At 39.9% G+C, this 16144-nt stretch overlaps 1 protein-coding gene across 3 annotated transcripts; it reads right to left on the bottom strand.

The window, feature by feature from the left end:
- Window positions 1-4120: 4120 nt before the first annotated feature.
- Window positions 4121-8156, bottom strand: si:dkeyp-67f1.2 (uncharacterized protein LOC556106 homolog). 3 transcript variants are annotated; one of them, XM_044023155.1, is made up of 9 exons: window positions 7680-8156; window positions 7485-7577; window positions 7325-7372; window positions 5943-5987; window positions 5624-5744; window positions 5492-5550; window positions 5061-5193; window positions 4855-4981; window positions 4121-4723 (listed from the first exon to the last, which is right to left on the bottom strand). In XM_044023155.1, the coding sequence occupies exons 1-9, from the start codon at window positions 7690-7692 to the stop codon at window positions 4619-4621; spliced, it is 744 nt and encodes a 247-aa protein (XP_043879090.1). In that variant the 5' UTR covers window positions 7693-8156; the 3' UTR covers window positions 4121-4618. The 3 variants fall into 3 exon arrangements, with proteins under 3 accessions (XP_043879090.1, XP_043879091.1, XP_043879093.1); XM_044023156.1 differs by lacking the exon at window positions 5943-5987; XM_044023158.1 differs by lacking the exon at window positions 7485-7577.
- Between the last annotated feature and the right edge of the window lie 7988 nt (window positions 8157-16144).

The following is a 16144-nucleotide window of genomic DNA, read 5'->3' as shown; positions in this document are numbered from 1 at the left end:
CGTTGTTGACAAAGTGCAACACAGCACAGTGGACTGTGACGGTCGAGTCTCTTCATGTCAGTGACATGTCTCCTGTACTCTGTGCATTGATAACTCAGATGTTTCTTCTTTTTAGTTTATGGATTTTTATTATTATTATTTTTTTTAAAACTACACATTCCTGTCTTGACGCCCAATCACACGTAGTAAAAGAAGTAAATGGAAATAAGACATTTAATCCCAGTTAATCCAGCGTCCAATGCCCCTCGAGTAAAAGCACTCCAAGTACTAAAAGCCATACAATACAAGAGACGGGGGGGAGATGTCTCCCTGTCCTCGTTTGAATTTGCATGCAACCAGCGAAATGTACTCTAATCCTAATATCGAACCTGCAGCATCGCCGATGAAGGCATGTCACACGATAACTGTATTATGACGTAGCGGTAGAGAATCGGTGCATGTTTTGTTTTTTTGTGAAATTCCCGCCCCCCCAATCGGCCGTCGATACGAGCAGGTCCATAGTGCGGGAAAAGAGGGCAAAATCATCACTCGGGATTTTTCGTGGAAAATATGCAAAACTGTGCGTGAAGGGCTTCATGTTCACCGTCAGCTTTGATAAAAAAAAACCTGCCTCGAATTTATCGGTTGGGTAAATGACCTTGTGTTGAATCTTACGCGGTGATTTGTTTCCACAGATGAGTGTCGTCGTCGTCGTTGTTTTTCTTTCCTTTCTATTTGACCACATCTAAATGCATTAAGAAAACACATGTATATTATATATATATAAATATATATATAAATATAAATATAAGTATATATTGTATATCCTTTTTTGTAAAAGCTGTTTTGAGCTACAAACGTATGGATGCAATGCATCATGGGTTACTGGACGCGGTGTAAGAAAATACAATGATTTGTACCCACAGAGATATGATTGCAGGAAATTAAATAAAACTTCCTTGTCTATGCATTGTGTGTTTGGTCATTTCAGGAATAATACACAACTCCTTATATGGACATCCTGGGGGGTGGGGGTGTGTTTATAGGTCACATATTCAGACTTTAAAAGATGCTTGCCCTACAATATAAAGATGACCATGTATGTTAGTAATGACGTGCGTGCTGTTTTTCAGATTAAAGCAGGCCTATCATTTTACAACAGATATGCTGAATCACATTTAGTCATTCTTAAACCAGCATGTATGGATTTATGTAATGTTACGGCGTTACTGATGCTACATCTAAACTGGTCTGCACTGCCCTCTGCTGGCTGACTGACTGCAGAACAGCTTCCTACCTCCATAGAGTAGATATTTCACATCATGGCAATTTCGTGTTGTTTAGGTCACCGTGACAACAGCTCACGTGCTTTTTCTAGTGTGCAACGATTTTTCAAGTGCCCTCCTTCTGCTCACTATCTCCTTCTCCACACCTCGCTGGACTCCAGGCTTTACTTTTGGAAAACTCACAAAAACACGGAAACAAGAAATACTTTATGAATTCAAAAAATATACAGACCACAGAATTGGTCCTAAATTTTACCGTTCTATTTATTTTGGGTATGTAGAATAAAATATTGTGAATGAGAGTTAATTCTAATGCACAAAAAAGTAAGGAAATTTGTGTTTGGGTGATTATTTCTTTGCTGTAACAATGCTTCTTGGCAATAAATCGTATGCAGTTGAATTAGTAAGAGGGCTGTGTTCCCTCTCTGGGAAAACGAGGCTTGTCATCATTGGAGGCAAAGAGATATCGAGACGAGATTCTGCAACCAGTGGTGATCCCCTATCTCCACAGTCTGGAGACATTATGTCCTCCAAGATGTCAACGCTCGCCCTCCACAGAGCTGTGATTTATCAGAGACTACCTACCAGAATTTGAGGAGGGGAGAGGATGGAATGACCTGCAGTACTGACCTCAACTCCAACGACTGTGCTGTTTGTGCCAGAGTGACCAACACAACCACAGTGGCCGAAGAATGTGATGTCGTCCCACAGTAGTGTTTGTGACCAAGCTGGTGACCAGCATGAGGAGGAGGAGGAGGTGCCAGGCTGTTGCCGCTGTGCACGGTTCTTCCACATGCTTCTGCCCCCCCCCGGTCTGCTAAACTCATACATTGTTAAATTGCCAGTGAGTCTCGCTTCTTCACACTTCACTCATCCGATCCAAGAGGAATAGGCTACATACACAGAAGAAGTCTTGGAAAGAGTGGACTGACAGAGGGTGAGAGTGCAGAAGTGGCTCCAAGAGCAGAAGGAGGATAAGGTAAGTGCTAGGATAGAAGATGCTCTTGGAAGAGATGGGTCTTCAAGAGCTTCTTGGAGATAGACGGGGATGCCGTCTGTTGTGGTAGCGCTCGGTAGGTCATTCCAGCACATGAAGAGAGTCTTTCTGAGACAAACAAGGTGCAAACAAGGTGTCAATAGCAGAATAAGGTATATGATTTATTTCCAAGAAGCAACAAAGGAATAATCGAGCAAACACAAATGTCCTTACTTAAGATTTACATTTAAGCAGTTAGCAGATGCTTTTATGAAAAAGCGACTTACAAAAGAGGAATGAGCTACATCGAAGAAGTCTTGGAAAGAAATCCACAGAAGATGCTCTTGGAAGAAATGGGTCTTGAAGAGCGTCTTCTACTTGTTGTGCTACGTTAACTAAAAAGCAGACTAAGAATGGGATTAAACACTGTAGTACAACAAAAAGAAATGATCATAAATTAAGGCGCAGTGTGCTGACGCGGTCAAATTAGGAAGGGACTGCCTGACGCACGAGGGAGCAATTGTGAAGTCTAATCACCGCCACAGACGGGAATGACTTCCTCAGTGTCGCGCGTGGAATAAGTGTGCGGGGAAAATAGGTTGATAATAATCTCTCAGCTGTGGGCGTTGAGAGCAACACAAAGCTGCATTGTTACGGCGTCGGACAAATGAAGAGTCACTTTCTGTTCCACCAGTGAAGCGAGGGGCCTTTTCACTTCACCTCAACCACCAAGCCACGTTTAAACTCAGGTCAAATAACAGCTGTAGAGACAAAAAAGAAGCCCAATGACTGCTGCTGCTGCTGCTGCTGCTGCTTGTGGCTGTTTGGTTGATGAACAGAGTTTGACTGAATCTAACGCTTTGGATGAATTAAAAGGACATGATATCATAATCAGCGTTGAAGCCAGAAAACACTCCTCGACAACAACAAAGACATTTGTTAACACTTGGTTTAGCTCAAACACTGATTCTTTTTGTGAAGACACCGCACAGGAAAGTAATATTCCTCATAATGATCACCATTTTAATCCTTAGAACACAGAGAATTTCAGCTGCTTTGTTCCATGATCATGTTTAAACATACAGAGGCTATAAGAATGTGCAATATCGACTGTCTTATATCCTTTTTTCCAGCTCGACCTAGGAAATCTGATGTTTCATTTTCACCAACTATATCAACACACTTGAGCAAAAAGTACTCAAAATGTTTAAAATCAGATTGAATGAGTGACATTTTTGAAATACGTCATTCCCACCATTCAAAGTTCACATGGCTCGTTTTCATGAAAATAAAAACACAATGCACAATTATTGCTACGTTATATCACGACTAAAAATGCGATATAAAATTAATCATAACTTTGACTCAACAACGAAAAACCCCCCAGCATTTTTTTAAAGCCTGCATATGTGACCTATAAACACACAAACTCCCAGGATGTCCATATAAGGAGTTGCGTATTATTCCCACAGCAAATTACCATGGGTGCACCTGCGGCACAGAACCATGCTGTGAGCACTAAGGGTTAACCTTTTCTAGCACGCGATGCATCAGGTAAGACAAATATTTTATTTACTTCTTCTGCCTGCTTGTCTCGGGGTGAGACTAATGTCCGTCATCGGAAAAACAAACTGTGGCCTCTTTAACGCTGACTCACATGTCCTCAGTGTGACTCCAGGTTTCACATCTCGGCCTCAGAGAGCTGATGTGTGCTGCGATTAACTCCCTGGAAAGCCATCAACCGAGTGGTCGAACTGTGGAGAACAGTGCAGCAATAGAGAGAAAGTATTGAATTTAAACACCAAACAACATCATTTTCATTTATCTGTGTACATCTACGTGATGGGACAACATTTCAGAGGGGAATAAAGAGATTTTATACATTCTCACAGATTTATTAAATGCAGCAAATTCAATGCAACGATCAAATACTTGAATAGATATGGAATTATTTCAGTTTGCAAACTTTGATAAAACCCGGTCTTCTCAGTGTATTAATAAAAAAAATCAAAACACAATTGAAACAAACTCAGTAATAGTTTTTACATAAATACAATGAAGGTGTACATAAAGACGCGACGGCGCGAAAAGATCGCTCTTTCATCAACGTGTAATAAAACAAACCGTCCTCCACCGGGTCAGAGCAAACACACTTCATTACTCCCTGAATGTAAACACGTGAAAGTACACCAGTAATTATCACCTCTGTTAATGTTTAAATGTGCTTTTATAACGTACGATGCAGGGGGTAGAATAAAACCAAAGTACAGTCCACAGAAACGCAATGTCACCAGCAGGTCAATACAGCTACTGAGTCAACATAAAGCCCAGTGTGTTAAACCTCCGAGGGTGAGGAAGGAGGTCCTTCAGCAGTCCTTTAGGGTTGATCCGCATCAGTCTCCATTCTTGGGTAACAGCTACTAAGCTCGACTATATCTGGCCATCCTTCGTACACGTTGGTTTTTTCATCACTCGGACACAGCTGACGGTTGGACAGAGAAGAAATGTTACTTTTCTGTCAGTCGTCATGTGACGTTACTCTGAGCGTATTTCAAAATCGATCGGTCTTTTTTCGGCACAAGTCAAATTGCAGCAAAAGAAAGGATCACTAACCTTCTCAAAGGCTGATATGTGCTCAGAGCCTGTGCCTCCAACAAACACCCAATTGTCTCGACTATTCAACGACTTGAGTAAATTGCTTCCGAGTTTGGCAAACAACTCCCGGGATTCATCTGTCAATCTGCCACCAAACGGAACACAAGTGGTTATTGCACGGGGCATGGAACCACTACAGTGGAATCACTGAGTTTTACACTTACTTTGCTGCCAAATCATCAAACGAAGCCGCCAAAACAATTTTTCCCGGTTGAATATCCTTCAGGTATTGCACGAGTTCTTCCGCTTTGTGGTTTCTATTAAAATTCATAGTGTCTTCGACAACTCCACTCATGCCTGACATGGAGAGGACACATTAGACATTTCAAGGACTATCAGATATCTGTTCTGGAGCGTTTGCTAATATTCCAAGATCTTGTGTAGAGTCATGGAATTGTAATTTCACTTTTATTTATTTTTTTAAAACACACATTTCCTCTCTCCCCCATGCACACAGATACATATCTGCACAGTTATTCTTCTTCGGCCACTGCATTGACTTCCATTCATTTATCCCCCTCCAGAGTCAGTGTTTATGCCAGAAAAGGTCCTAAACAGGTCTCCCACACTGAGTTCTTTACAGCATTTTACTCACCATTGACCAACACAATGTTGAGTCCTGGTCCCACGTTATTCAGCACATGGCTCATGGCGCTGTTGAGACACCATAGGTTAAGTTTCCTGTCAGAGGAATCATGTTTAACTTGGAGGCGTTTACGACACATACATTTTACCATCAAAACAGACCGTTGGGCCCACAATATTTGCAGCTCCACTCCTGATCCTGAAAGCAAAACTGTCGTCAGGACACGCTTCGGAGAGGTTGCACTTTTGCACAGGAGGTGGAGCTGAAAGCACAGACAATAAAGATTGAAAAACATTTTTAATCCTGGAGGATGGCGGCGGCCAAACGTGCAGTGAATGTGCAAGTGTTTAATATGGAAGCGTATTATTGCCACTAAAGTTTATTGAGTTTGTTGTAAAGTCCATGGGGGTTAATGAACTTAAGCAAATTCCAGCTGACTTTGGCTCTCAACATACATTACCTGTTACGGATGACAAGTCAGACTCATTTTTCCTTCTGGGCAGCCCTGTGTATTTTAAAAATCCAGTTCAGTATCTGCATACGTATCATTGTCCTACACAGAATTGATCATTAAAGCACTTTTAGCTGCTTAAACTCCTATTCATTTAGTGCTGGATTCCATAATATCATTTTTGTTTATGTGCTTTATTTATAGGTAACTATGGGTACGTGTATATGGAGTTTTTGTGTTTGACCACTAGGTGGAGCAATAGTTCAGGAAGTGTTTGTTTATAGGTATTCTCCAGGTAAAGGAGCATTTGTGGGGCCGGTAAGCATGCTGCAGCTGTAGCGTGTGGAGTAGGAGGCTGTGCTCCGGAGACGTGTGGACAGAAATCAAGCCGAACAGCGCCGAACTGTAGATCAGTTAAAACTACTTGACAATCCTAAAAACGTGGGTTAATCTCCAACAACTACAGGAGTCTGGTGTAAAATCACTAGTTACTCGTGTGTGTGTGTCGCGTATAAAGCGAAAATCACCGCAGTTTCACTTAACCGTGCAGTGATGACTCCGCCCACGCTAAGTAGGTACTTGTTTTGTACTGGAGCTGCATCCTAACCGTTCAGTGTCGTGCCGAGGTGAGGCGAGTAGAGCCAGTGGAAATACGTCATATATGAGAAAATGAGTCACCGCAATCAAATGAAGCGTTGAAAATCCAAAATTGAAAGTCCAAAAACAGGTTCCCACCTCAGGGACGATTACGTCATACACAACATCCGGATATTCCATGCTGTGTCGCACTCGTATAACAAAATACTATTGTTCCATTCCCTATTTCATCCACCGTGCTACTCAAAAACAGTCAAAGTCACCCTGTCTCAACCCAGACACGAAGAGCTTCATCAAACCCTGTAAATGAGTCATATTTATGAATTAATCATTATTATCTGCCGTTTTTGCCACAAACTCAAAAAATGTGGAAAAATGTGAAGCAAATATCAGTAAAACATTATACTCATCTATTTGTTGTATACATATGTTTAAGTTAAGTAAAGTTAGAAACATATTCACAGATTCAAACGAACACATATTTTGAGTCAATTTCATCTTCCAGAAAGTTCGACGACACTACACTGACTATTTTATGGTAAATATCATTTTCGGGTGATGCACTTTTTAGACGGTCCCTGGGCTGACATCAGTATAGCTTCTCCAGCTCTGTAGCCGAAGTTGTAGCTTGTTGTCCACGTTGCTAGGATTCAAAATATGTCTCGCACGTGTTTCAGCAATGTTTCGTTTAAATGTCATTGATCGCGAAATGTTGAATCTGTGAATATATGCTTCTAACTTTTACTCTAAGTATAACTATGAGTGCTGGAGCGGCAGCATGGCATGCGACTTACCCATGTAAAGTCTGTGTCCGGGGGTTTCTCGATTCAAGCCATAATCAACTGAAATGAACGTAAGACAAATGAAAATGTGAATGAAAAGAGGCAGCTTCAGATATAAGGTCTAATAATAATACTAATAACATTAATAATGATAATAATGATAATGGCTGACCTCGAATTTGTGTGAAATTCCAAGGTCCAGTAAAGGTGGAGATTTGCCATAGTATTATGAGGGTAGCAATTAAAGCCACTAAGTACCAATGAACTGTATAACACCAAGTGCAGATGGGTGATTTGGGAGTTATATAGTATAACAACACAAAATACACGTTTTAAACAATACAACAATAAAATGACAAAATCTCACCTTGATATTTCATGTCAGCGACAAACCTCACACCCTCTTTCTGCTCCCAACTGTCATAAAGGAATACTGATGGCAAAGCTGAGGTCTGGCATAAGCGGAGGACACTCCCAAATAAATATGAACTTTGTTGACACAAAAGCTAGTCCTGTTTCCTCTGGATGTACGACAGTGTTCCTTGGACACACATGTAACACTGTGATAAAATATTACTCTTATACAATGTCAAAAAAAGAAAAAGAGGATGCATTCTAGTTGTAACAGATACTGTCTGTGGTGAACAATATAAAACAACTTACTCTGGTTTTAGTTCTATATATGTGTATATGTACATTAACTTTATCTTCATATATCATCTGATGTTATCAGAGGTGGAATGAGTACTGAACTATTCCACTCAAGTAATTCTATTTTGGTACAACTTGACTGAAATACAAGTTAAAGTACTCGTCTAAAAATGTACTCAAGTTAAAGTCCTCAACGTTCACTGACTTCCAAAAAACATACATAAATAAAATGACTGTAACTGTAAATTCATTACTTTCCACATCTGCGTCTTAGTGTACAGCCACAGGATGCTGCATTTTAGGTGAAATCCTCTGAATGCACTGTCAGTGGCTTATATCTCCTCGTTTGGCCATGCTTATTATTCCACACAGGTACATTATGTCAATGGCTCGGACCTTGTTTGGGCTTTGTTTTTCCCATATAACTGCTGACTCTTCAGAACTTATCTGACACTGTGGAGGTACTTGGCGTCCTCGTAGATTTGTGAAAGATCCAAAAGGTATTTGTAGCTGTCCAATAATACTGTGAATATCTCACTCTATGATGATTTAAATGAATCAAACTAGCAGAAATGAAACCATTTCAAATTTTACAGAAAAAACCCCCCGCTTAAATCAAACACACGAAACAAAAGTTTGAGTTCGACACTCACATTTTCATTTGGCCCTTTGAGTTATAGCTTACATACAAATCTTCTTATAGAACAGGGAAACACCGTCAGCAGCAATTAGTCAGTACACGTGTTAAAATTGAGAAAAGACGAACAGTATATCCTAAAGACAACATTTATTCCTGTCTTAGCAAACACCCGCCCTGCTGAGCACTGTACCGTAACTGAGCCGTATAGCATTAAGTTATGAGAGCAGTCCATTTCTGCTGAAGAAAACACAACAGTCACTACATTATTTCAAGGCATTTAGACTAAGGTAAATACTTTATATGGGTATCTATACCAATAAAGTCTTAGAAAAAGATTTATTTTTAACTGTAATATTAGATACACTGTACCTAAATAATAGTGTAATTAGGTCATAAGAAAAACTCATCAGCCCAATGCCTTTGAGGCTTCCATTTGTATCCAGGAACATACAGATCAAAAAAGCCAATAAACTAAATATCTTAATCAAACACTACCTTGAAAACATCAATCAAACGGCACAAACGCAAGTGTTTTCAGAGAGCAAACAACAAAGACATAACAGACTCAGCCAAACCTCCACCATGGCAGCTCTGTTGTTGTTTAAGGATAGTGTATTGTTGGAGGGGAAAAAAGCCCAAATCCACTATGTGGATCTACAGTACTGTATGTCACCTCCAGAATCTAATAGTTTCCTCCTGCATCCCCGGAAAATTTGTTGCCACAAATCCATCCTTCATTTTCTGCTCCCATGGTCAGACAAACAAAGTAATTAGCTGGGCAGGGACACAACAGCGTCTTCAAGGTCTGATTTTCATTATTGTCCTACACAAAGAAGGATGTAAAGAAGGATGTGGTGGAAAGAAACATTTATAGTGAGGTGCTTTTTTAAATAAGGGTGTGGTGAGAGAGCACTATTTGACTTTTTGAACTGACTTGACAAGTTCAGAAAGTTTTCCAGGTGCTGTATGATTCGCATAATCATAATGTGGATTTGCTTCGTCGGTCCATATTCATTTTGAAATTCCTATCAAGTTAAAGTTATTTTACCAAAACAGAGATTAGTGGACTAATCCTAACCCTATACACTTTAATACAATAAACTAAACAAATCATGTTAAAAAGAAAGATGAATCACTTTTTGCATTTCAGTTTATATTAAATCCTTTATTCTAAAACTGTGGTATGTGTACTACCAGTGGTACACAAGCTCCTCTGGTAGTACTTGGGAGGAAAACCAGAAATACTGTTCTAGTGTAAAAACCAGCCTATGTGATGGGAGTGTGGAGTGAAGTGGAGCTGAGGAATTTTGACCAGGGTGCGTACAAAATGAAACAAATAACTAAAGATAATAATAATAATGAACTAGGGCTGCACATAGTCATGATAGGGCCCTCGCGTGCCCAAGCAAGTGTCCCCCACACAAGTCGGGGAGTACAGCAGTTCCCTGACCTCGCCGTCTCCCTCACTCAACTGTCTTCACTTGTATTCGATAATCCAATTTTCCAAAAATTTCAAAATGACTACAAAGCCACGTAATGGTAATAAATAGATGATGTTCAGGGTCAGTCTGTTGTGTCACGTATGATGTTTTGAGGCAATCGGTCAAGTACGGTGAAGTTATAGGGTACTTCCTGTTTTGTGGCGAAATGACAGCTAAATTTAAAACAGCCGACTTCCTGTTTGCTCAAATTTGTGTCCCTAAACGTGTTCGGGGTCAGTCTCTTGTGTCACGTATAAAGTTTGGAGGTGATCGGTCAATTTATGTTATGTAAAGTTATAGGGCACTTCCTGTTTTGTGGCGAATGGTTGAAATTCGCCAAAACGCCAAGGGTTGTTGTGGCCACGCCCTTTTGAATCCGCAAAACCTTTCGACAGCTTTGAGGTTTCTAGTTTCTAACATACTTGGATGAATTCGCTCATTTATGTAGGGTGCAAATCGCCAAAATGGACAGCAAAATTCAAAATGGACAACTTCCTGTTGAGTTGAGGCCACGGTTACAGTCGACTTTTTTGTTCGTCTTGGTCTATAACATGTTCCCACCAAGTTTACGGAAATTCAGTGTAACTCAATTTTGCCTCAGTTTTTACTTTAGGGGGCGCTATAGAGCCCTTGAGCAACACACGGGTCTGGGAACTGTACCAATATCACATTTTACAGTTTTTATGCACGTTAATCCCCTGAATCTGAAGAATAACAATAGGTTTCTCGCATACAAATTCTTGCCCCTGCCATTCATGCACTGGCCCTAATGATAATAATAATAATAATAATAATTGGAGTCACCTTATCTCTCACTCCATCTTAATCTAATATCTCTATGCAAGTGTGTGAAGTATAATGTGAGGAAGAGGAGGATGATAAGAGAATAAATCTGCCTCCTGTGGTAATGATGGTGTTACTTGCGAGAGCTCAATATTTCCTCAGGTGGTACTTGGTAGAAACAGTTTGAAAACCACTGCATTAAATGATCAAATGACTGCAACCGTGTAATCATTTAATCAAACATTTGCTCTAATGCACCCAGCCTGCTTTATCTGACAACACAGCTTTGAATAAAACCTACAGGAACCCTTAGACACAGGACTAAACGCATGTTTAAAAGGAAGGTCTTATGCACTTAATATGTCAAACACAATAAAAGGTTGAAAATGTGTGTTTTATCTAATTATTTCAGTAAAAATGTATCACATGCTTCACATGTTTTCAGTCTTTACAGTTTTTGACACAGCAGAGGATTCTCCACAAATGCCACAACATACAAGTAGATTCAACTTATGACAGTTTGTGTGGCTTTAAAAAAATAATGACATGGTGTAATACTAAAGAGAACCAGCAGAGGGTCTTAACGTACCATGTGCTAATCAATTGACCATGTGTTCAGTGGATCAAAGGACTGAATAACACACACACACACACACACACACACACATAAAGTAGTATTTCAATCTTTCATTCCTTTTTTGTAAATAATACTACAATGAATAGCTGTGAAAGGCTTTTGAATTGTATCCTGCCAAACAAAAACCATTGACTTTTCTAACACACTCTTTCTTTAGATAGGAGTAGATGTTCAAGGCCAATAAAAACACTTGAGTCAATCCATTCCAAGTATATTCAATAACCATAAAACTAGAATGTGCTGTAACACACACACACACACACACACACACAGTAAGTTCACACCGTCATCAGTAGCTTGAGAGCAACACTGAGTGGAAATTAACATTGTCCGAAACAATTAATCGATGAATCGATTACTATTTTGATAATCGATTAATCCGTTTGAAGCTTTTTTCATGATTAAAACAAGATTTACGAATGTTTAAGTTTCTTAAATGTGTATATTTTCTTCAATTATTTGCTCTGGATAACAAAGAAATCGTTAAAAGTTAATCATTTTGGTTTGTGGAAAAAACAAGGTTTCACAATCACCGATCAACATTTTTTAAGGTTTTCTGATATTTTATGGACCAAATGATTAATCGGGAAAATAATCGACAGATTAATTGGTTATGAAAATAATTGTTAGTTGCAGCTCTAAAGTCACATATTGAGGCTTTAAAAAAAAAAGTAACTGAACCCCCCCAAGCATGTAGTCAACAAGAAATAACAAAAAAAACTATCACACCACTTCTCCCTTATTTATATGACACGTTTATCCAGCTTCCTTAATAATAAGTGCTAATACTAATGATAATTAGAACCATTTGAATAAACAACTTGAAATAGCCTGTACACATCATCACATAGAAAAGGACAAATGGACCAAACAAAAATGCAGAAATTAACCAATTTATACTGAAAAACTATATATCAAACTATTCCATAATTGTACACCACAGAATAAAGCACAGAATCTTTTATGTCTGTACGTATTTTCCCTCTTAACAATAGCAATAATTATAAATCCTTAAATAATGTATGAATTCACACTGCATTTAACCTGAATAGCATGATTAAATGTTTGGCTAAAAATGTTAATTAGTTAGCAAATGCTCATTGCAGCATTTATTAATGCTAATTATTAATGTGCCCTTATTGTAAATCCTTCATCAAATCATTCCAGTTTGAGTTCGTCCTGTGAGCGTTTTATTTCATTTCACTGCCATAAATGTAGCTGTTAAATATCCAAGAGTCAGTGGAGCACATTTATTTAAGGTGGAGAAATTAGTGAAGAAGTGAGCATGAAAACGGAAATAGGTCTCAAATTAAACAGATTTAAACTAATTTATAACTTGTTGCTGCAACATTAATACTGTTTTTATCTACACTCTTTAATTTTGTGGTTTTTATGTGAACGCAACATTGAAAGTGCCATTAAACACAAGTACAATACCAAATGGACTGATTTTAAAGATGCTTTCTGGTATTCACAGAGTTAAAAAAAAAGCTCCTTAAAAGGAAGAGCAGAAGAAATTAAACAACTCTTTTCATGGGCTGTGTAAGACCTTGATGTGTAATTAGTGAGTGTTCCTTTAAAGTAGTGACAAAACACACTCGGCTCAACATTTACCACGATGCGCATAAAGCGACAACACTGATAAGAATTCAAATCAGACGGTAAATAAAGACAATCAAACACTTGCTTGTTCCACCTCCTCAAAATGTGAGAATTTGCTTTCGCTTTTCAAAAACAAATCAAGACCATTTGGCGATGCTGTGTGGATGAAAACCACAAATCAAAAGATTCTTTCAGGCCCTAAACAAGAAAATTCATCCACTTTTCTCCCTCTTGTTAATGTGAGATTTACTCCAGAAGATGCTGGCAAACGTTACATGTGATGTGACGCAGCCATGGTACAGATGACGCTAACCTGTGACCCCTCCACCTGCCTCAGCGGCGAGTATCTCGCTACAGACCCGGGAGATGAACTTCCCGCTGCACTGAGGAGCTCAAATAAAAGGCTCATTAATTAAGTTTGCCGTCTCGATTTGAGAAGCAGCACTTTTGGGATAATCAATACGGCGGCGGCCATCACTGCCACTGAGACGAAGATTACCGATGCAATAATCCCACTGGGGTGAAGCCTTAACCTGGCCTAAAAAGACAAATGAATCCAATATGAGCCAACAGTGCGGTAGTTAAAGAGCCCATAAACCCAACAGCTCAGTTCATGATGTGTGGCTTCGATAAAAAGAAAATACGAGCAGAAGATTTGACAGCCGAACAGCAGCGTGTTATGGATCAGAGCTGTGTGCAACCAAAAAAAAAGCCCCAACAACAGAGGCATGAATCTCCGGCCAAGCAGGAGCATTTTCTGACACTCACTATCACTCACTGTAAATTGTGACGCCCCACGTCGAACCTATTATCTCTAACGTTAGGTCTAAGTTAAACACCACACTTGTGCCGTAATGCCACGAGCGTGAGTGTGAAATCATACGTCTTTGATGTGATAATTAGGATCCGTGTGGTCAAAAAGTAATCATCGCGACATCCATCACACTGAGGAGGAGGTGATGCGAAACGCGACGAAACGGCGGATGAGCTACGACTGCAGAGACACGGGTTTTTATCACCGCGAAGAGCCGTGACTCTGTCCCCGGGTTTTCAACCTGTGTGTCCTGTGAAACACATTTAAGAAAGTTAAAGCGGCAGCAGGCAGGATCAACAGGATCAACAACTCTTATGTAACCAACAGGTTAACAGGGCTGCAACGGTGATTTGATTAGTAATCAAGCAATAAATGAATCTTCAACTATTTTGATAACTAATTCATCGGTTGGAGTGTTTCCGGTTATTTCGTCCTGGTTCCAAGCGAGCTGAGGCGATACTATGCATGATGCCGCCAGACTGCTGGCCACTGAGGGCCGTCACAGGAAGAGTCATGAGCGCGACGTGCAACACAAGAATCAGGACGAACAATGCCGAACTGTAGATCCGTTAAAAAGACTTAATAATCCTTAAAATGCGGGTTAATCTCCAACAATTACCAGGGAAATGTCTAAAATCTCAATATTTAACAGAGGAGTCTGGTGTATTTAGCGACAGCACAAACCCTGCCGCTCTATTCAGGTCCAGTGTCTGTGTCTGGAGGAAGTACTGAACAAATATTTTGAATGAACTGATTCTAATGATTCAGTTAATGATTCTGAAAACAACTTGCTTTACAAGTCACTAGTCGCTCGTTTGTGTGTCACGTGTAAAACGAACACTCCGCCTTCATTGGGTAGGTACTATATTGTAGTGGAAAACAAACCTAAACTGTGCCGTTCCCGAGGCGAGGCGAGCTGGGGACCGGGGCGCAGAATAATAAGAACATCGGCAACAAATTCACATGTCACATCTTATGCACTGCAGCTTTAAAATAATACATTTTGGGATCCCAACTCTGTCCGGTGCTCCTCTCATCACATGAGCAGAGACAGCCACATTTGTTTCATATGCAATAGATGGCAATCTCTCCACGTTATTCTGATACTGATGTGCAGTTCATTGTGTTAGATGTCTGTTTTCGCTCCGGCTGGAGCAGCAATCTTTCCCACTGAAGGGACATGAATGCAGGTATGCACTCTCGCTAAACTGCCCTGTGATTAGTCAGATTTCCCTCAAGGGTGTAAAACAGAGGCTGAGGAGGAGCAGGTCACCTGTTGCAAAAACAGGTCCACTTTATTTACTTGATTTTCCTGAAGAGTTCATGTTCTCAATCCATCGCGTTCATCATTCAGGCTTTCTTCAAATGCACATGAAGTCAAATTTCTTATGTTAAAGTTATGTTCCCAATTAGAAACACTGACAGCTGGAATCATCCAATATAAAAGGAGCTTGTCGCAGGTGAATATCTGATTTCAACCGCAAATCAAGCTTCACGAGGGGGATGAATCAGTCTAAATTGTTGTAGTGGCAAACGTAAACTTAATTCCAAAGCCACCCAATGTCTTTAGCTGTAGGCAGGTTCCTATGGGCTGGACTTCAATTCCTAAATCACCTAAATCACCTTTTTACACCAAACCAAGCACAGCTCCTAACGGACACGTCCCTACTCGAGCCAAATTGGTAGATGTTTCCTAGTACACATCTACCTTTCCCTCTATCTTTCAAAGGGTCCATGGTGCCCTTTATCTAATGACATCACATTCCTTTCCTTAAAAGAATATTTACTCAAAGGCTTCAGGCCAACCGTCAACTATTTTACACTGTAACAAGTAATCCTGCATTAATCATTGTACTAAATTAACTCAATACTGGCTCCTGCACAATGTGATGCATCTCGTCATCCTTGTCGTCACCTTTATTTTAAACATTACAATCATGACAGTAGGTTCACAAGCAGCGCATCAAAACTTAATAACTGTATAACTTTGAGTGCCTGGACCTAGAGTGGACTTGGGATGAAATATGTGCTGATATTTCATCCCACATAGTTGTGTGTACTATGGCCCTGAAAGTAAAGGGCCTGGTAATTTGAAGGGCGAGACAATGCAATGAGAGGGTTGACGGATCCTTGTGATGTGCATGTTGTGTGGCTTCAAATTTCTAAAAGCAAGCGTGTCGTGCTTTCCTGCTGCGTTTCACTGAAAAACGTCTTTGTGGAGGTA

This window comes from Solea senegalensis, linkage group LG4, assembly GCF_019176455.1.
Source record: "Solea senegalensis isolate Sse05_10M linkage group LG4, IFAPA_SoseM_1, whole genome shotgun sequence".
Taxonomy (NCBI): domain Eukaryota; kingdom Metazoa; phylum Chordata; class Actinopteri; order Pleuronectiformes; family Soleidae; genus Solea; species Solea senegalensis.
The sequence above is the reverse complement of the archived record's forward strand: the minus strand, read 5'-3'. Positions and strand labels throughout refer to the sequence as shown.